Source organism: Spinacia oleracea, chromosome 1 (genome assembly GCF_020520425.1).
Source record: "Spinacia oleracea cultivar Varoflay chromosome 1, BTI_SOV_V1, whole genome shotgun sequence".
Classification (NCBI taxonomy): Eukaryota; Viridiplantae; Streptophyta; class Magnoliopsida; order Caryophyllales; family Amaranthaceae; genus Spinacia; species Spinacia oleracea.
In genome coordinates this window covers 119,295,398-119,317,897 of record NC_079487.1, presented here as the reverse complement: position 1 = coordinate 119,317,897, position 22,500 = coordinate 119,295,398, and the positions used below count along the sequence as shown (strand labels likewise).

General features: G+C 32.1%; 2 protein-coding genes across 4 annotated transcripts; one reads left to right on the top strand and one right to left on the bottom strand.

Moving 5' to 3' along the window:
• Window positions 1-544: 544 nt before the first annotated feature.
• On the top strand, window positions 545-3,255 carry LOC110795129 (peroxidase 16). The gene is made up of 4 exons (XM_022000111.2): window positions 545-1,028; window positions 1,240-1,437; window positions 1,698-1,863; window positions 2,778-3,255. Exons 1-4 carry the CDS (start codon window positions 810-812, stop codon window positions 3,185-3,187), a joined length of 993 nt encoding a protein of 330 aa, XP_021855803.1. The 5' UTR covers window positions 545-809; the 3' UTR covers window positions 3,188-3,255.
• A 1,012-nt stretch (window positions 3,256-4,267) lies between these two features.
• LOC110795080 (plasma membrane ATPase 4) lies at window positions 4,268-12,911 on the bottom strand. 3 transcript variants are annotated; one of them, XM_022000054.2, is made up of 17 exons: window positions 12,771-12,911; window positions 12,524-12,649; window positions 10,430-10,549; window positions 10,081-10,317; window positions 8,676-9,437; window positions 8,438-8,560; window positions 8,230-8,334; window positions 7,794-7,938; window positions 7,526-7,684; window positions 7,193-7,431; window positions 7,066-7,098; window positions 6,544-6,625; window positions 6,260-6,420; window positions 5,986-6,153; window positions 5,466-5,648; window positions 5,174-5,355; window positions 4,268-4,764 (listed from the first exon to the last, which is right to left on the bottom strand). In XM_022000054.2, exons 2-17 carry the CDS (start codon window positions 12,581-12,583, stop codon window positions 4,668-4,670), a joined length of 2,856 nt encoding a protein of 951 aa, XP_021855746.1. In that variant the 5' UTR covers window positions 12,584-12,649; window positions 12,771-12,911; the 3' UTR covers window positions 4,268-4,667. The 3 variants fall into 3 exon arrangements, with proteins under 3 accessions (XP_021855746.1, XP_056698008.1, XP_056698005.1); XM_056842030.1 differs by having other exon boundaries at window positions 12,743-12,798; XM_056842027.1 differs by having other exon boundaries at window positions 12,776-12,798.
• Between the last annotated feature and the right edge of the window lie 9,589 nt (window positions 12,912-22,500).

The window sequence follows — 22,500 nt, the reverse complement described above, 5'->3', positions numbered from 1 at the left end:
CAAAAAAACATAGGAAGAGAAAATCAATTTTTAGAGTACATACATCCTTTTATGTGAAGGAGAATAATTATGCTTAAAATGTTCCACCACTTTTTTTCCCCTACTATCTTAATTTGATTTCATTACGTAGTATTTTCTAAATATTTTGAGGAAAAATTATTATAAATATGTCGGACGACCAAATGAAAAAAAAACTAAAATGATGAACCTAGAAAGCTAATTGAGTTGACCAAAAATACTTCGGATTATGTCCACCTTATTTTCACATATTAAGGATAAATAAGCCAAGACAAGTTCAATTAAGTACCAAGAAAAAAGCTATAAAGTTCAGTTTAAAACTAAAATAAATTTGAATACGTACAGATCAGAGGAATAGAACATAGAAATAAGTATATTTATATATTTTTATGAACATAGAATTGCAAAGGGGTGACATAGACGAGTTTTGGTACTATCACGGTATCACCTTTCAAGACTGTACCAACTAATATAGACGAAATCCGTATTTATAAATTAATAAATTTTATGATTGTATAACTATCAGTGCTTGCACCTTCAGCATCCTACTATTTGTCTTTACACACTTTTCACAAAACAGAATTTAATTTCATTCCTTTGGATGTTATGTTGAGTGCACTTCTTTACAACCCAAAAAACAGAATCAAAATCTTTTTTATACTAATTCAACAACATCCATTTTCACATTATTTGATGCATTCATTTCATCTACTTTCTTATGTAAGTAGTAACTCACATATCATCAACTTATGTCTATGCTAAACTGAACAAAATAGCTAGAGAAAATAAAAATGGAGACAACCTGCATTTTGTTTCTGTTAATCACTGTATTATCCCTCTTAATCATATCTCCAAATCACTGTTCTGCTCAGTTAAAACGTGATTATTACCGCAATTCTTGTCCAAACGTCGAGTCCATTGTAAGGAATGCTGTGAAGAAGAAGATTCAGGAGACTTTTGTCACTGGTCCTGCTACTCTTAGACTCTTCTTTCATGACTGTTTCATCCAGGTAATTTTTTATTTTACTTTTTCTCGGGATTTCGGGAATCTCTCAAATTATGGGACAAAAGATTCAGACTGTTAATTTTTTAATTTTTTTTAATCTGTTTAATTTTATGTGTATATACACAATTTGTACGTGTACTTATATGTGGATGTGTTAACTAATTAACTTGGGTTGCATGTTACATGTACAATTGTACATCATCATATAAATTAAGGGATGTGATGCTTCAGTAATACTAGCATCTCGTAATGGCGATGCCGAGAAAGATGCCGAGGACGATCTTTCACTCGCCGGAGACGGTTTTGACACCGTCATCAAAGCGAAAGAGGCCGTTGAAAAGGTGGCGGAGTGTAAGAACAAGGTTTCATGTGCTGATATTTTGGCCTTGGCAACTAGGGATGTCATAGTATTGGTATGTGGCATGAATTATGCTAGTACTTTCCAAATTTTTTTTATTAGATTAGTAATATAAGGGTACAAAATAACTTCATTTAATTTGTGCATGTACATAAATTTTAAAAATAATGATCCATGAGTAATTGAGTACACATATGGCCATGTGATCCATTTCATTTCAATGTGGATCCCATTAAAAAGGCGAAGTCTGAAAAGGTTCAAATGTATGCAATCTTACTTTTACCGTTTTTTCCCACCCAATGGACTGGGATGTAGAGTGGAGGACCAAATTATGGTGTGGAATTGGGAAGAAAAGATGGTAGGATATCTACAAAAGCAAGTGTTGGGGGTCATCTTCCTCTAGCTCGGTTCAACTACAAGCAACTCGTAAACATGTTTGCTTCTCATGGCCTCTCTCAAGTTGACTTAATTGCTTTATCAGGTTCACTCTCTCTCCTAAAATCATCTTTGCTTCAAATTATTGGATTACAACTTTAGATGTCAAAACATTATTCCCTTTATCCCTTGTGGAGTTGTGGGAGTTGTGGTATGTTGGAAGAATATAAATAATCTTTGTTAATTTGATCACTTTTCAGAAATACGTTTTATAATACTTGTTTAAAAAGTAGTACAACTTTACAAATTACTCCGTAACTAACTAAAACTATATAAATTGAATGTATGTATTACGGAGTATTAGTTGATCCGTTTATTTAATTAATGAAAATCAGTTCAAAATCATGTTTTAGTGACCCTTTTGTAATGCTGTCATATGCTACTATAACGGTTTCGCTTAACTAATTAAGTAGTACCTGGTGTAGTTGATAGAGATTTCACCTTATAACCTTGAAATTATTTAGGGCCGATACTTAATGACCAATTACAGCTTTGGGGGTTGGATTCTCCAAGAGTCTGACCTGTGTAGCTGCCTAGCTGGACTAGTTTGTACCATTTAGACCATTTGACATTCCTTTATGCCCCACACCCATTATCCTTTAGACCATATGGTGGTTTGGAATTCCCTTATCTTATGTCCCCCGTTCTCGTTCTCGTTCTCGTTTCCGTTTCCATTCCCATTCCCTTTTCCTTGTGCTTTAGACAATTTGGTGATATTTCTTTGGTTTTAGGATCAAGAATGGGAATCGATATTTCCTTTGATTTTGAAACCATATGTATCACATAGATGTTTCAAACAGGTCGTTTGGATCGAGTTCAGTTCAATCACGTACGTTAATTATCAATCAATAATTTTGTTAGGGTCATGTCTATATATTTTGACTAGTCCGGATAAAATCAAGTCATGCAATTTCGTGTACAGTTTGGATTTGAGTAAGCTAATTAGGATTTTTGTAACAGGAGCACATACAATGGGGTTCTCACATTGCAGCCAATTCACCAAGAGAATATACAACTATAGTAACCAAAAAAGTATTGATCCTACACTTGATCAAGCATTTGCAAAACAACTCCAACAAGAATGCCCAAGAAATGTGGATCCAAGAGTTGCTATTCCTTTAGATCATACTTCTCCTCTAAGATTCGACAACTCGTACTACAAGAACCTTCAACAAGGGAAAGGTCTACTTGCCTCGGATCAAGCCTTGTATACCACAAGAAAGTCCAAAAGGGTTGTTAATGCTTTTGCTTTTAATAATACTTTGTTTGAACGAGTGTTTGTTTCTGCTATTACTAGGCTTGGTCGTGTTGGGGTTAAGACTGGTAACCAAGGTGAAATTAGGCTTGATTGTAGGGTTGTTAATAGTTAGTAATTAGTGAATTCATTGGAAATTTGGAACAATAATTTGAAAATTAATCATACGTCCTTTTTCCTTAACTTTTAAACTTCAAGAATTTATTCATGGGTTACAGAAGCCGGATCATCATTCGTTCTTGAAGTCCTGTTCTTTGGTGGATGGTCCGTCAATTACATGTTTGAAATTTCTCAGTTGTGCACATGTATCCATGATCTAATTGTTTTCAGATATGACCGCCAAACAAGCCTAGCTAATAGCCTTTGTGTTGGGATAATGATCCGAAAGCGCGCAGTTCACTGAGTTCAGTAAGCTATACAAAAAAAGATGGTTGTGGGCCGGACCAACACGAAAAAACCCTGACAAGAGCGCGAGAAAAGAACGGCTCAGCATGAGCACAAAGTCATGGGTCAGGCATGTGCCACATTTTTTATGGGAAAAAGCACGACACAAAAAAACAAGCTTAGGCACGACGGCCCGGCCTGAGATGGACCCTCTTTTGAAATTTTCTCCCCGGCTGGACCGATGCACAGTGGGTTTGGCATGGCCTCAGCCCAACCCGACCCTTATATACCAAAATCTGGTTTTTTAGTCAATCAATCATAATCAATACAATCAATCAGAATAACAAGTCTGGTTTTTTAGTATCAATCAGAATAACAACTCTGATTGTATCAATCCGTTAATATATTCTAAGTCTATAATCAATCCTTAATATTTTTATGGCAACTCTAATGCTCTAGATCGAGTATAGCAGCCAGTTACAATGTTTGTCCTGGTAAGCTGTTGGGTGTGAAGATTTACCAGCAAAGGTAATTAGGACCTCCTACAATATTATCCAATAAATTAGGCTATAGACGAGCACTACCAAAGTCCATAATCAGGGTCACACAATTATAGGCAATAGATAAACACTAATGAAGTAATGAGTAATGACTACTTTGCTTCATTTCCAAAGCACTTTTAAGAAACTTAACTGTACTAATGACAAGTCTTAATGAACACAAAATAGCATAGAGAATTTAATGAGCACAATTAGAACAAGAACTAAAGGAAGACTGTAAACAAAAAATTACAAACATTCTACAAAAATGATACGGCAGAAAACAGTGACATTAAATTAGAACATGTAAAACTGATGTTCATCATCATCATCATCATCATCATCATCAAAGTATCAAAGGTACAAAAATGCTGGCTGCTTATTGCAATGTATACAAAATTTCCAAGGAGCCAAACACAGCACAGAATTGAACGTAAAAAAGCAGAGAAATTAACCTATTGCTGCTATTTCTGTTGCAGTTAGACATGAAGTTTTTGTGTTGTTCTTAAAAAGGAGAGGACAACAAAACAAAAGATCAATAAATAAACAGACTCTTGTAAACTTGCTAAGAAAATTCATTAAGTGTCCTTGAGTTTGTAAGGACACTTATTTCTAACTAGTCATCTTCTTGTTTCTGTCTTTCCTTTTTTTTTTTTTTGTGGGTTTTCTGATCTACACAGTGTAATGTTGCTGCATGTTGTCGATATCTAATCCCTTCAGCTTCACCACCGACTCTACATGGCCTTTCAATGTGTGCAACTCCCTCAGCCTGCATTTCATAAACAATGAAATCAACTACACAATTTTCATACTTTGAAGAACAGGGAACATTAAGGTATACTACCTCCGTTTCAAAATGATATTTACGGTTATTATATGCACACATATTAAGACAAAGTAGGAAAAATGTGTAAAAATGTGGGTGGATATAATAAAATGTGGATAAAGTATGGTAGATAGTAAAAAGGTGGGTGAATGTAAGTAAAATGAAAAAAAAAAAAAAAAAAAAAGAGAATGTGAGTGAAAAGTTGTACATGTTGTGGGATAAAAGGGGTAAAATAGTAAACTTTTATTTCCAAAACAGAATAAAACAAAGTTTAAAGAACATCCTAAAACGGACTAAAACATAAAGTGTAAAAAACTAAAAATCAATTTGAAACGGATGTAGTATGTCTTACCTTGCAACTTCAGCCCTCCTTTTGGCTTGCTCAGCAATTTCAGAGAGTTCCCTGTAACTGTTCTTCTCATTGAATAAAGTAGTGGTTTCTGCAGGTTGGAGACCATGCATGGTTCTTTGAGCAGTCGCCCACTGCGCTTCTCTCTCTTCTATTCCGTAGTCCTTCTTTGTGGTAAAAGCAGTCTAATTAAGGAAGACAAAGAACAAACCAGTTAAATCAGTTGCAAAACAAAACCAGCAGAAAAGACTGACTATAACTGTTTCTCTGCTTCATCAGCAGCAACAATATTTACCTTGTTTTCCAGAAGATTGTTCCAAGCCCTTCCACTAAGGGTATAGCGAATGATAAATTTCAGAACATCAAGGGGGAAATAAGTCACCAGGCTGAAAAGCCAAACAACACCAGCCCATCCCCATCCCATAGCTTCGATCCTTGCAAACTTGAAACTAGCATACACAGCTATCAAAGTTGCTACCTGTTGACATTATTAGCATATAATTAGTTCTCGTGCAAGCACGAATATTATAAAATGATCATTGTAACATTTTTTTGAATTGTTCGAAAATAGAGCAGTAAGGATTACAAAATATTTTGACTTATTTTCAAAAAGATTAATAAAATTTAAGTCAAATATACTGAATCTTTTCCCATAAAAAGTTGTTGAAATATGCGGGGAAATTTTTCACTCATGATGTCTGTTTTAGTATAATCCCTGATGTTTGTTTTAGTATAATGTAATAGACTAGTTGTTTTCATCAGAAAAGGTGCAAGGCAGAAAAAGATGTTCATCTCAGTATAAGTACAAAAGTTACCAGCTGAGCAGCAAAGAAAGCAAAGACCAAGAGCAACCCAGGGCGTTCGATAAAGGACCAGCTTCGAGACCTTGTGACGAAAATGAGGGCCTGGCTAATAACACTCACTTGCAGGTATAAGGCTGACATCATCTGTCCGTGAGTCAATGGACTTACATGAAAATGTTTCTGCAAAGACAAACCAAGTTGTGAATGTGATGTGGTCGTCTAAGTAAAATAAATAAATGGAGGGATTCTTACTGAAAGTAAATTTAAGGGTGAATGATGTTTTTACCACGAAGAAGGTTGTGTCTGACATGAGCCAGAAGAATAACACTGTCATTAGTGCTTGGTAACCTCCCAAAACAACACCAGTGGCGAATATCTCTTTCAACTTCCAGCTATCTGGTAGAGGGGATGGCACTACTCTGTCCTTTGAGATTGTCATAATTGTTCCTAGACAAATATACCAAAAAATGAGAAATCAATGAGATTCTACTGATATAATAATGAATCAGTCACATTTTTCTGAATTGATTTGATGGTGTGTAAATAGTTATGCTGCTGTGCTGTTCTTACCATCATTAAGAATTGCTATGATTAGAACCATAAATGGTGAGAAGTCGAATTTCCAAATCAAAGCAATGAACATAAAGCCAAACTGCAACATAGAAAGAACAAGGAGATTGTTACTATTTTGTCAAACAAACAGTTGGACAGCACAAATTAGAAGGTGCACCCGGTTGTATGTAATTCTACATGCAACCGGGTTAAAGGCACATGAAAAGCACATTTTTTACAATTCAAAAGCACATTTGTACAGTTTAAAAGCACAACATTTTTCAGAAAATTTCTTTTTATTTTAGCAATTGTATTGTATATTTGTTTTCTACAAAATGTTCTTTTAGAGCGGATGTGTTTTTGTCTGTAAAAATGTGTTTTAATAGGTAAATATGTATTTTTAAACAACAAAAGTGTGCTTTTTGAAGCATTACAAGTACAAAACGACTCGGTTGCATGTAGCTCTACATGCAACCGGGTGTACCTTTTACCAATTGGACCGACCCTTTCTATATTAGTAAAAAAAAAAACAGAACTTACCACAACACGGATTGTGATGGAAACTGCATAAATCTGCAACCCACGAAGAAAAGCAAGTAAAAATTAGAGGTTATATATTTATTATGAGTGTTAAATAATCATTGTTTGAACAAGGAAAGGTACATACAGTGTAATTCTTCATCCTCTGGAAAATAGCCCTGCTAGTGAGCACAGCATGGATAATAACACTCAATCCAGGTTCAGTTAGGACAATATCAGAAGCACTTCTTGCAGCATCAGTTGCATCATCAACTGCTATTCCGATATCTGCTTTTTTCAGAGCAGGTGCATCATTTACACCATCACCCGTCATCCCACAAATATGTTTCCTATCTTGCAACCTCTTCACAATTTCATACTTGTGCTCTATTAAGTTCAAGGACAAAAAGAGCAATTAATTAGCACAACATCGAAAACTTTAAAACAAAACTATAGAAATAAAGGCAGTACTACTACATACCAGGAAACACCCCAGCAAAACCATCAGCCTTCTCAATCAACTCGTCAATAGGAAGACCAGAGACATTGTTATCTTTTCCAAGCAATGAGGAAGAGGGGTACATATTGGTACCCATTCCAAGTCGACGGCCAGTTTCCTTGGCAATGGCAAGCTGATCACCTGGAAGTTGGCAATGAAATAAGAAATATAAGCAATTGCGTTGACAAAAAAAAAAAAAAAACAAGAAGATATTAAAGAAAAGAAATATGGGATTGTATAATTGTATTACCTGTTATCATCTTAACGTTGACACCAAGATTAAGGGCTTTACTAATAGTATCAGCACTGTCATGTCTGGGAGGGTCAAATAAGGGCAATAAACCAATAAACTTCCATGGACCTCCTGGACTCTCTTTTGTTCTCTCTGGTACTTCCTACACAAACACAATAACAAAAGATGTACTTAGTCATCTCTAACTCTCACAAGAATTATGTGAGTGAGCTTCATGCACATAGGCTCTGTTTGGTAGGGTGTAAAACGTTTTTATGGAATACGTATCATTTTACGTTGTTTGGTATGGCAAGGGATGAAAAACAATTTTCCAAATAAAAAAAAACTAGTTTCGAATTGTGTTTTCCCTTGGAAAGTGTTTTTCATGGAAAATCGTTTTACAGCAAACCAAACGGAGCCTTAAAGCATTTGACATAGGGCCGGATGCACAAACCTGTGTTGCAACAGCTAGAGATCTGAGCCCACGATCAGCATAACTCTCAATAACAGCATGAACCTTCTTTTTCACATCATCCTTGCAGCGACAAAGATCGATAATCTATACATATATAGGATAATGATATTAGCACAATGGCGAGTTGGCACTTCCATTTACACGGCCACCTTTAATTAGTATGTAAACAAACAAACAAACAAAATACCTGTTCAGGGGCACCTTTACTAGCTCGATGCCAATTTTCGTTAGAGTCAATGTAAGTCAAAGCAGTCCTCTTATCCACAGGGTTAAACGGGAAAAAATGGACCTCCCTTATCCCTGCCCTTGCCTACAGTTTGTCCAACAATAAATTAGACACATACATGAAAAACATCTCAAACAGTCAAACAAAAAACATCTCAAACAGTCAAACAAACAAACAAAGATAGTTAATGTGATTATACCTCCTTTGGATCTGCTAGCATCCCAACCATACAAGCATCAATTGCATCCTGATTTTCAGTCCTTGAAGCCCTAGCTGCGAAAAGTAATACTTGTTCTTTCTCAACTCCCTTTGCAAATACTTCAATAAGATTCCTGTCCACACTTAGCTTATTCAACGTCAAAGTCCCCGTCTTATCACTGCAGAGTACATCCATACCCGCCATTTCCTCAATGGCAGTCATTCTTTTAGTAATAGCACCTTGCTGAGACAGCTTATGCGAGCCAATAGCCATAGTAACAGACAACACAGTTGGCATAGCAATTGGTATCCCACCAATCAACAGAACTAACAAATTGTCAATTCCATCCCTGTACTTACGATGCTGAATTGGGTACATGACTATGACCTCAATAAACATACCCACAGCAATTGAACAAATACAGAAGTTACCAATTGATGTAAGAACCTTCTGGAAGTGTCCAACCTGGTTAGTACTGTCAACGAGGTGTGCAGCCTTTCCGAAGAAAGTGTGCACACCAGTAGCTATTACAACTGCTTCTAATTCACCTTGTTTACAGGTTGAACCAGAGAAGACTTCTTCACCTGGGTTCTTTGTTACAGGGAGAGATTCTCCAGTGAGTGCAGATTGATCAATCTTTAGAGAATCGCCTTCAAGAAGACGAGCATCAGCTGGGACTATGTCTCCTAATTTGATGCTAATTATGTCTCCTGGGACTAGTATTGATGCTTCCTGTTCACCCCATCTCCCATCTCGAAGAACCTGTATAATCAAAGAGTTAATTAGCATGAATCTATACTAATATTTAATAATTGGGAAATTCTTGGAGGGAAAATTTTTAAAAATAAATAAATTATTCGTTAAAATGTGTCACGTGCACAAGACGTGGTGGTCAACGCCGGGGTAACTGGGTTTGACCACCGGAAAATGGGTCAAAAGGCATGATTTGTGTCCTTTATCACAATTTTTGGACTATAAAATGTCTCCCCTGACAAAAATTTAATAACAGGGAAAATTGCAAGAAATTTGAAGCGCAACATGTCACTCTTTGAAAACATCTTTTCATTTTAATTGCAAGAAATTTGAAGCGCCACATGTCTCTTCTTGAAAACATCTTTCCATTTAATTTTCTTTAAATTTCATGCCCACTTCTTTCCCCAATTTTATGTATCTTCACCACCAAAAAAAATATACCAACTTATATTACTATTTTCACCGTTTTCTTATTGAAACACGAACTAAAATACATTTACTATTGTTAGTTGGAGTATATGATAGAATTAAAAAATTAAACTACCTTTAAAACATAATAAAAGTCGTGCATGGCACGGGATCAATACTAGTTATAAATCATTTAGCGGAAACAGTGTAACACGTACTAGGGTGTATTTTCATTTGTGCTTACCTTGGTTTTAGGAGCAAGATTAGCCATAAGTGCTGCTGCAGCATTTCCTGCATTGTTTTCTTCTATGAAACTGATTGTAGAGTTGATCACCAGAAGTACCATAATACCCACAAAATCCTGCCAATCTGGTGGCCTGTTATCACCATTTGCCAATACAATAGCCATTAATGCAGCTGCTTCCATAACCCATGACAATGGATTCCACATAAACCCAAGAAACTTCAGTAATTTGCTCTCCTGTTAATTCCAGATCAACACGGTTTCAGATGTGATTAAAGGTTACATGGAAGTTAGTGAATGCAGTTAATATGTTTTTATTCTTCAAGATTAAGAGAATAAATGGATAAACCTTCTTTTCTTCAAGCTTGTTATGTCCAAAAATATCAAGACGACTGGTTGCATTTTCTGTCGTCAGACCTTCTCTTGAACATTGCAAACTCGAAAACACTTCCTCTATAGGAATTTTCTCCTGAAAAAGCAGATCAAGTATAACTTTTTAGTAATTGAAAAATAGCTATTATATGATTGATTATTGTTTGAATTCTCACGTATATATATAACAACTAATCTTCATAATGAAATTGATGACCAAACTTCAAGCTATTATATGATTGATTATTGTTTCTCATGTTTTCCAAAAGCAGGGGAAAAAAGAATTGCAAATATGATGTACAGAGGTCAAAGTCAGAAAATGAAGTTAATTATATGAGAAAAGGGGTAAATTTGTTTGCCCTTGGAAGGAGCATTTAACAAGAAATTGCTGCTGATTTAATTAACTTAGAAAAAAATAAACATTATCAAAATAAGACTTATCTTTAGATGTCTAATTTTCATCCAGTATGGTTACCTTTCTACATTGGATTTGATTTTAAAGGGTTCACCAAAAAAAATAAATAACTTTTATATTATATCGTGTTAACTTTTTAAATATTGACGGATAACCTTGCATCAGCTTTTAATATCTAAGGATTAAAAGTTGAAATTTGAGTACAATTTATAACTAAATTTAGATAATTTTAGATAAAGTTTACATGTAAAAATTAGGTAAATATAACATTTCGTTACTCCTCCTACCCTATTGTAGTGAGTATAAAACATTCTCATACAGTCATACGTCTGATTTTCTCTAGGGGATGTCCCGAAATAACTTTTATTTCCAGAAAACAATTAAATTTATTTCCAGAAAACAATTAATTAATTAACTTTTCACAAATCCTTATTTACAATGGGTGTACAATATTGTACACCGAAGTAAAAGTTAACTCAAAATGCTTAAAAATTAAGCTTATATATGTAAAAGTTATCTATTTTTAAGTGATAAATTTTTTCATTTTAGTAAAACTTATTTCCTCAAAATCACTAATAATGTATAAAATTAATCATTTAATAATTTCTATCAACTTTTTTTTACTAATATAAAAGTTAATCAAAACTAGGTTAAAGTTACGAAAAAATGGGTAAAAGTTATCTTGGTGTACACTTGTACGCGCAAGACCTTTTGTTAACTTTTAGATGTTTTAAGCACTAGTTTTTTTTTTCATATTCGTGCCAAAAACTAAGTGCAAGATGCTATTGGGACCGATTGAGTATTTCTGTTCAACTTTTGCCAATACATATCTTAAAAGAACATATGCTTTATTATTATTATTTTTTCTTTTTTTTTTGAAGGGAATGCGTTTTTATTTTATTAAAGTATTATACTTTCATCCCCATAACGAATAAATACCAGACGAATAACACAGCTAAAGGGAAATAAATAAAAACCATACGTATAAATTACGGAGTATTTAATAAAAGTATTTAAAAAATATATACTGATTTAAATAAAAATCAAAATATGCACGATTTCACAAAATATAAAATAATAATACTTCGTAATCCTGGCTTTCCCAGATTCGTCCCCAAAATCTTAGGCGTCACAACTCAAGCAAAAATAAAGCATATGAGTAACTAATATATGCACTTACTTTTTATTTAAAAGATAATTAATTAGTGACACTTATCTCCGACATTTTAGCGATATGATTAAACTTTAAAAGTGTTAGTAATTAAGTTGTAGCTAATGACTAATTATGACTTTTTATGAGACTCCTGACCAAATTTTATCCTGTCGTCGCTCCGATTATTTGGCGAAAAGCGCCGGAAATCACTACTATACCATAATTGTGATAAACTGACATGCGTAATTAAAGGGAACAATAATCAATAGCTTACAAATTCATTAATAATTGAAATTGATAATCACGTAGAGATTTTTGCTCAATTTAAAACTTTAATCGTAAAAAAAGCGACGATGTCAAATTATTTATCGGTATATCCTACTATTTGCGCAGAGATTGCGAAAATTAACGCATAATTTTAAGCAAACACAATTTTTATCACGAAAAATCACAGAATCCTGAAAATACATTGAAATTTGAGGAAGAGAGGAAAAAAAGAATACCAGATCAACATTCTCGTTTTTAACATCTTCAAGGCTCGCCGCCAATCCACCGCCGGCCATTTTCACTGGAAACTCACGAGCGACGATGACGACGACTCACTGAGTCGAATCGTCAAGTCAAATTAACTGAAAAACAATAAATTTTTGAATTAAATTAACACAAACAATGAAAACAAAAAATTGACGATAAATATCAGAAGAAAAAGGAAAGAAATCAACAATGGAGGAAGAAAGTCAGTAGAATTACGCAACGTATTATGCGACGAAATTTTGGAGGGATGAAGGATTCTGGGGAAATAGAACGCAGGTATTTATACTAAAGGATGGGTGATTTGCTGGTGGTGGGGCTTTCTCAATCTTTTTATTATTATTTTTTCTTATTTTTTTAAGACTCGATGACTACAATAAAAATATATCCATTCCCGCTCAATTTAATCCAACCCTTTAATTTTTTAACCTAATATTGTCCATCTGATTGTTAAAACATTTTTTATAAGCTAATTTTCTTTCTAAAGAATCACAAATAAAATAAAATATAAAAATTCCGGTTTGGACCGGATTATTGGACCGATTTTTTTCGGTCAGATCCAGGTTTAGACTTGGTTAGACCAAAATTATTAAACATGTCTCAAAATGGTTTTCGAGGTTATTTATTTTATAATTTCAAACCAAATATAGTTAGAAAATCGTTCAAACTTTAATTCTCCATTTTTTTAAGGTAGCAGAGATGGATACGAAGATCAAGAATAACACATGATTTTAGGGCACTAAAGAAGATTAATGATTTATTTATTATAAATTGAGTCAACCGGTCCGGATCGGAAATCAAAATTTAAAGGACCGAAAACCGGACCGAAAATTCGGAATCAACTGGTCTGATCCGGTCCAATTTTGTTTATTTTCCGGTCCGACCGGAGTTTGAGCACCCCTAACTACTACAGAGTATACCTCAAGAGTATGCAATTTCCATTAATTTGCCTCCAAAATGAACGCTATCATATTTTCATCAAAAGGTCTTGCGCGCACAAGGTGTACAATGAAGTTATTGTACACCAAGATAACTTTTACCCTTTTTTTTTTGTAACTTTAACCTATTTTGATTGACTTTTGTATTAGTAAAAAAAATGATAAATAAACATTTTAAAGGATTAAATGATTAATTTATACATTATTAGTAATTTTGAAGAAATAATTTTCACTAAAATGAAAAAAATTGTCACTAAGAAATAGATAACTTTTACATATATAAGCTTAACTTTTAAGCATTTTGAATTAACTTTTACTCTGGTGTACATGTAAATAAGAATTTGTGTTTTTCATATTGAATTCAGTATTTGTAAGTTAAATATTTATTTTTTATTGTAGTGAAGACATTGTCATTATCAACATATAATTAACTCTGATCCATCAATCTCCATTTAAATAAACAACATAAATTGATTTGTGAAATTGGTTTTTAACTTCCGAAAATGATAAAGGTCGCAACATGCGATCTTTAAGCCGTGTCACAGTGGTGACATGGCACGCCTATGTGTCATAAATGTATTTGGAAATTAAAATATTTAGATTATGTAACCTATTATACATGTTACAAAAAAAGTAGGAAAATCTTAATATTCTAATTTACAAATTGAATAATGTAATTTTTTATTTCAGAAAAATATTTCTAATTTGTATAGGAAATTAGAAAAAAAATACTTTTAATTATTTATATGATATAGGAAATTAAAATAATAAATACATTTACTAATTTATACTTAGAAAATAAAAAATACAGTACATTACAAAAAGGTATTACTGTCTACGTATGCTACGTATGCCGGAATTACTTAATAAACTTGATATACGTACAAGCCTATTAATACTATACCTCAAAGCTTATCTATTCTACTTGTGATCTTATTATTTTTTTTGTAATTTCTATGCCGATCTATCTTCATCTAAAATAAGGCGGTTGTTTTAATTTACGTAGTAAATCTTATAAGCTTTAATTAAGTTTCGTCTGAATGAATGAATTGTTTGGTGTGTTTTTTTTAATCAGATTAATTCATTGATAAAAAGTCATACGACATCTTCTAAATTGTTTGGTTTAATTGATGGTTATGTAATAATTTAATTAGAAGTTTACAATAAATTAAGTTATTCAATAAGTGTTTGAGATAAGTTGAATTAAAAGCCGAGTGTTAAATTCATCAGGAGTCGTTAATTTGCGTATATAACTAACCTTTAGAATACCCATTAACAAATTATGTACGTATGAAAAAAGGGGTAAAAGCCTACATTTAAGTATAAGGAGTTTACTACGGAATAATTTTAATAAAGGCGAAATATGTAGCATACAAAGACGAATAGTTTAATTGCACAAAATATATTACTAGATTATGATTTTCATTTTTTTAATTTGTAATTTATAAGATAAAAGGAAATACTTCCTCCATTCTTTTTTAAATGACACAATTGTACTTTTGGCACTATTATATAATATACTTTGACCATCAATTGTGATTTATACGTAACAAAAAATATAGTCATGGGGTCTTGTTATAATCGTCTCATCCTATAGTTTTATAATATCAAACTTTTATAATTTTTAACCATTGATAATAAAAGGTATTAATGGTTGAAATATTGCATTGGCAAACGTGACAAAAAAATTGTGTCATTTAATAAAGAATGGAGGAAGTATATATTATCTATAAATATAATAAATATTTGTTTCTTTCTTTGTATCGATTGTTTTATTTATATATTTTCATAGTAAAAATATTGAATTGATAGTAAAAAGAATTTGATGACGTGTATCCTACATGGCACCTATTCGTACCTATGAAATGTCGACACATAAGATTGCGACAACATTTTATTGTCGCAACTTGCGACCTATATATATCATCATCCTTTAACTTCTTCCATAAACTTGCAAAATAGGTCATGTTTTAATCTACTGCGTTAATTTAAAAATAAGAATTGAAATCATCTGAACAAATCAATGGGTGCAGACAAAATAGATGGGTAGAAGAAACTGAATTTGTTTATTGATAATAAATTTATTTCTATGAACAATTTTATTGTTAAAAAATATTAATTACCAAGTAAACCAAATACTCATTAGATGGTTTTGATTTAACATTAGAAATTCAACGGTTCTGATCGATCAGAAAATAACAATGGCTAGCTGCATGATTATACAAAAACTTATATAAAACGGTCTTACGTTTAAAATTAATTTATTGCCAAATTATTTTTCTCCAGTTTTAAGCACCGATTCTTAAATGGACTTGGTCCACACTAAATTTATTATGAACCATGCCTTAAAATAAAGTCAATTACTTGTTCCTAATTTATTTTTTGTATTTTATTAGGATTATTATGAAAAAAGAATATCAAATTGGCGTTGTTGATACATGTGGTGCTTGAATAATGTAATTTTAAGTCACAATTCGCTTTAAAAACATAGGGTTACTATGCTTCAAAAAACGATTACTATGTCTAAGAATAATCCAGTTTTAAGTCTTTTGTAAACTACGGAGTCTTGCGTTATTTCCTCTCACCTTCTTTCTTTGTTTTACTTAGCAGGATAAATTCTTTTGAGACGTGTCTTTGTGTTTTTGGTGTGCTTTCAACATTGTGAATGTTGTGATTGTGATTTGTGATTTGTGATAACTCTAATGAATTGAACGAATAGCAATATCATTCGCGCGAACGTACGTGTGAGCTTTACTTTGTAATTTGATTCGTATTAAATGTTTTGTTTTCAATGCAATACGGATTACGGAGTATGTATATGAGATACTAATCGTAGTAAATTTGCATTACTAAGTAATACTTCCCTGTTCTAGTTCAAAAGGTCTTGCAGATAATTTTTAGTTTTTTTTTGTAATTTTTATTTAGTTTCTTTTTTGGAACTTTTAATATGTTTTGATTAACTAATCTATTCTAAAAACATTTGATAGATTAATAGTTTTTGTAACTTTTAAAATGTTTAATTTGAATTTTATATTAATTTTTTTGATAGATCAATAGTTTAAATGGTTAAAAGATTAATTTTATATATAAAATGAGGCATATTTGCTGAATTATTAGAGCGCCACGTAGGATTACTATTGACTTCGGCCAATGAAAAATAAGATTTTTAATTTAATTTTGAATAAAAAAATTTGAGTGTCACGTAAATAATTAATTATGTGCCACATATATATTTTAATTATTTAATTATTAATATATAAAACTCCATCCAAAATCAAACACTATAATAATTTTTAAAAAAAATCTTTAAAAAATCATCCAAAATCAAACACTAATCTAAAATAAAATTCAATCCAAAATCAAACATTAATCCTATATTAGAGCACCAAATAGGAAATCTAATGGTTTCGGCCAATAAAAAAATAAGATTTCAAAGTTATTTTTGCTTTAAAAAAGTCGAGTGCCACGTAGATAAATATTTAGGTGCCACATAGATATTTTTATTAATTAATTATTAATATTACGCATATACAATTTCATCCAAAATCAAACACTCTAAGAATTAAAAAATAAATCTAAAATGAAATTCAATTTAAAATAAAAAACTAATCTAATCTACTATGTAATATATAAAATATAGCAGTTGGTACATATAGGAGTTTTATTTTAACTTAACAATTTAATAGAAACGGGATAAAATCTAGTTATTAATTATTTTGAAGAAATAATTTTTATTAAAAAATAAAAATTTATCCCTAAAAAATTATTACGTAGATAATTTACATTATAAATCTATACAATGAGACGATTATAACAAGACCATACATAACTATATTTTATTCTTAAGTAGTTAAAGTAAATTATATAAAGAACGGAGGAAATACGTAATGATATCGGCCAAAATCAAGGCTTCACGAGGGGGTGAATGTTGCGTGAAGGTCCAAAATATGAAATTGCATTAATCATATACTATTAGTAGATCTCTGGTCTGGTCTGATTTTTTAGTCTGATTTAATAAACAATAAAGATAAAGTGAAGAGAACAAAGCCATAACCATTATTTTTTTGGATGACACGTAGAAATATACGGTAGATATGGATCATCATTTAGGTAGCAAATATTTCAACTCTCAAGTGACTAAAGAGATTCACTTCCATGTTTTGGAAGCCTCATTCCATATGCATCCACGAGTTATATTGTGTTTTATTCAATTGATATTCACTTCTTTTTCCTATACTTATCTTATTTGAATTTATCGGAACCTATCTAAAAATTTATTAGCGTTTTGATAAATAGTCTTTTTTCTGAACATTTTTTTTTATATTAAGATGAACAGAATAGAGCCGCAATCAGACGATACCCAAAATGAGATTAAATCCGCAACATAGGTGAATCCGATATTTCAATCCAATGGTTCAAAATAAATCTACTTTTACCCTAAAAAAGTTGATTCCAAACTTCCTTGCGAAGCCTAATTGGCAATTCTCCAACGATATTAAATCAACGGCATTTTGTGAGGGAGGGTGTTTACTAAGGCCGGTTAGTTGACAAATATCATATGAACCCCTAAATTTTATGATGAGACTCTTTGACCAATAATATTACACTCTTTGACAATATATGATTTGATAGCTAGGGTTGCATAATTTGCATTGGCCTATTTAAGTTTTTGACTATAAATTCCTGCATTAATTAAAAACAATGATCATATTCTATCCGTAAAATTTTATTCCATTTGTACAAATATCTAGTTTTTAGTTTTTAGTTTTATAGGAGTATTAAAAATATATTAATAAACCATTAAAAATCAGTAAAATTAGATGAATCAAATAAGACACTATAAATTACGGAGTACTATGTTGTACGGAGTAGAATAACTCAACTTATTAAACATCTTTTAGGCCCTATTTATTTCGCTTAACTAAACTTAATTTTGATTTTTATCAAAGTATAATATTTTAGAATTTAATTTTCCATATAAGAGTATTTTATTATGTGGATTTTAAGGTGTTGTGTACTCAGTGGCGGACCTTGAACGGTTTTATGAGGGGGGCCGGTAGAAAAAAAATTAAGCAATATATTATGTAATTATACAATTATACACAAATTTTAGAGGGGGCCGTAACTAAAAATGCACTACAAATTTTTTTGGCTGGATGGCCAGACCCACCCCAGCCTTAACAAAGATCCGCCCCCTGTGTGTAGTTGGCATGATTTTTGCTATACTCGTATTTTTTTTCAATGCTTAAAAATTAAAACTTACTTTTATTCCATTAACATTAATTAATTTGTTCATATATTTTACTGATTAATTTTTTCAAAAAAGTTGAATAAACAACATGTGCATGTACACTTAGATCAAACCTCAATTAGTCAATTAATAATTACAACTGATCAAAAACCCTAATTATTATAGAATAACAATAAGATATACAAACCAGTTTTACGGAGTATAAAATAAAATAAGATCGTAAAATAATCCATAGTGGGTTAGGGGTCCATGATTTTAACGTGTTCAATTGGTGGTGAATCTAGTTGAGTACTTTGGAGAAAATCCCTTTCCTCAGCCGTACGATTACATTTTGTCGTTCCTTTGGTGAGAAGCCGTACTATTTTTTGCGTCCTCTTTTGTCCTCTAAATTTTATCCCAATTCCATAACCCACGGCTTTATTCTCAAATCCCACATTCTCCATTAAAATCCATTCCAATGCCAAGTTGAAAAACCACCCTCAATTCCACTTGGTACTTTATACTTGTTCTTAATGAGTCCATTAATTAGAAATTTGAAAGTTAAAATATGTCCGAGTTTATACGGTTATACTACTAATGACAAATCTTATATGAGTCAAATTCATAGTGAAATTCGGGTGTGAAATGGTTATTTTACACGCATTATTAAGTTGATTGATTACTTATTATGATATAATAAGCCTTTATTAATAAATTAGTGTAAAACAGTCTCATGAAAAAAATACGATACGTCGATAAAAGTGAATACTCCATGCGCATGCCTCTTAGTGCTTGATACAACCCGTTGAGGCGTTGAGCGCACCATTTTCTTAGATCCTAAAAGTTGGCATTTTGTTTGTTCATGCATGAGTTTCTTTTTCAAGAGAATTTTTTAGCATTTGAAGCTGAAAAAATGGATACCATATTTTTTTATCTAGTTGATCCCATATTTCAACTAATTAATATGGTTCTATAAGAGCATCTCTAATGGTAGGCTAATTTGATAATTATCTTGTTATGCCACATAAGATTTCAAGCTATTACATTGTCGTCTAGCTGATTTGTGCTCCAATGGCTAGCAACTAGCTTGTTATTTAAATTGGTCCCACTTGTCAATTAATAATTTGGCAATTTTTGAGAGCTAGGCCAAGCTAATTTATTATTCTCACTCCAATAGTTTAGCTATTAGGTTGAAACTGTTATAAATTTCAAGCTAGTCCCTAGCTACAACCATTGAATATGCTCTAAAAGCCTATAACATTTTTGTGCTTGAGATTTAGTGGTTGTTACTTGTTAGGTCAACAGAAAATACACAAGAAGTCGCCATATTTGGGAAGTGAAAATTTCCAGTATTGTTTGATGGGAAAATACGTACAAGTAGGAAATATAAGTTAAAGAAATATGCAATGCCTATATGAAATCTCCTCGAATCTCGTATATATCATGAGTTCGCTTGCGGTGAAAATATATACAATTTGTTTAAGAATATTAGATTGTATTGGATATGTCATATGTGATATAATCAATTAAGAAGTGGTAAAATATAAAGACAATTCTTTCCTTGCAAGTAGAATATCGGATTGAATTCTTGGTCAAGCATTGGTCTCTCTCAGGAAACGTATTGGATAAAATAGAATATAAACTTCTATAAAATGCATGAAAATGTCACACTCTCAAATATCTGCCATGAATTTCAATATTTGGGAACAGAAAATGTAATAAATAAATAAAAAACTTCGTATAATATTTGTTTGAGGCTCACACAAAATGAATGGGCCCACATAAAGAAACTCAAACCTTATAATGGTATATTGGTATATATACATGGACCATTAAAGTTCACTTCACTAAGTTTATTTTTCTCCCTTGCACATAAGCGAGATCACTATTAAAATATAAGTACTAAATTAAGTACCTTTTTATTACAACTTAACAAAAAATAATTACAATTATGCTTCTTTTTTTTGCCAACCCCACTTATTATGCATTGATTCTACCATTGCTTGCACCTCATTAATTTGGAGTAATAATCTTGGAGAATTTTAGTACTAAGGTGCCAAGTAATGCAACAATATCAAAACGAAAATGCCATGTTAATTATATGGCAAATAGCATAAACTTCCCGATACTTTTCTCACGTGTTCTCTCTTTATCTCTCTCTTCAAGGATCCACCTTATTAATTTAAGTGCAAATTTTACACCTAAAAATTAATAAAATGAGTTTTGCTATAAAGAACAATCTTTTAGGGGCGGAGAAAGTATAATCTATTATACACATTCCCCAATCCTCATAATCCAGCAAAATGAATCTGTAGTCCATAAATTTTGGACTTTTAGTACTCCCTCTGTTTCTGATTTTTTTTTACATTTGCCAATGCACATTTTGTATCGTTAATATCTTTAAATAAATGTTACTAAAAATAATTCAAACCTTTGGTATTGTTAAGGTACTCATTGAGACGAATCAAATAAAACCCCACATTACTACTTTGTATGTTTTTTTTCTTATATATGGGAAAGAATTTAGAAGATTCTTTTTCATTGTGAATAAATATCAAGGTTTCAAAATACCAATAATTTTGTGAAACAGAGGGAGTACGTGGTAAATTATTTCTATTTTGCTAATTTCCGAGCAAATAAATAGAAGGGCAATTATGGTTGGGGAAGAAAAGCCTCCCTAAACTGTTTTTGTTGCAACTCTTTAACTTTGTTAATTTATTGTAGCCCCTGCTTTGCATCGAAATAAATAAATTAGAAGGCCAATAATGTGAAGGGGATGGCAATTGGTCTAAGATCCGTTTCAGATGCGGTTGGACTCGGTCCATTTTTAAGGGGCTGGGTCCAAAAAAAGTAGACCCTGTGGATCTGGGGCGGATTTGGGTCTTTGTTCAATGGGGCGGGTCTGGGTCTGGGTCCGGGTCCAAGAATTAAAGATCCAGATCGGGCCGGTCCAGATTCGACACACAGACCCATATATATAATTTTTTTAAAAAAATATTAAAATTAAAATATAATTCAATCTTTACGTGCTAAACTTTATTCAGTTCTTATGATACTAAACTATTTAAAAATTATTTGATGTGACATATAAATAATAATATTAGTAACTTTAAATACTTATTGTATCACAAGGCTAATATGATTTTTTTTCCTAAACAAAATTAACGAATATTCCATATTTGGTGGATTTATTAAAGCAATGTTACGTTTACATACAAAAATGGGCGGAAAAATTACGTAGTATAAGAAAAACGAGGGACAATTTTTTTTAGAAAACAAATACGCTTAGACCCATTTAGGACCCAGATCCGACCCTAGACCCATTAGACCCAGTGAATCTGGATCTAATTTTTTTGGACCCAGTAGATCTGGGTCGGATCTGGATCCACTCTTAAAAAGCGGGTCTAGGTCTGAATTCTGTCAAACCCTGTCCAGATCCGACCCATTGCCATCACGGAAGGAGCATAAAGTAGTTGTAGGACTGTGTGATATAATTACAAGAGGAGAAATTAATTAAACAAACAAAGATGTGAAAAGGAGAACGAATAGTACGTACAAGTGCATGTCAGCATGTGTATACTTAACCTCCAAAATCTTATGAACCAATGCTTTTAGTATTGCCCTGTTGTTATTATTATTATTGTCCTTGAACTTTTTTTTTTTTGGGGGGTGATGGTTGTCCTTGGAAAATGAGATTCCTACCTACAAACTATCTTTAATTAATCCTTTTTCCTCCCCAAATAGATTAAGCCCTTACAAATATACAATCACAATTTAATAG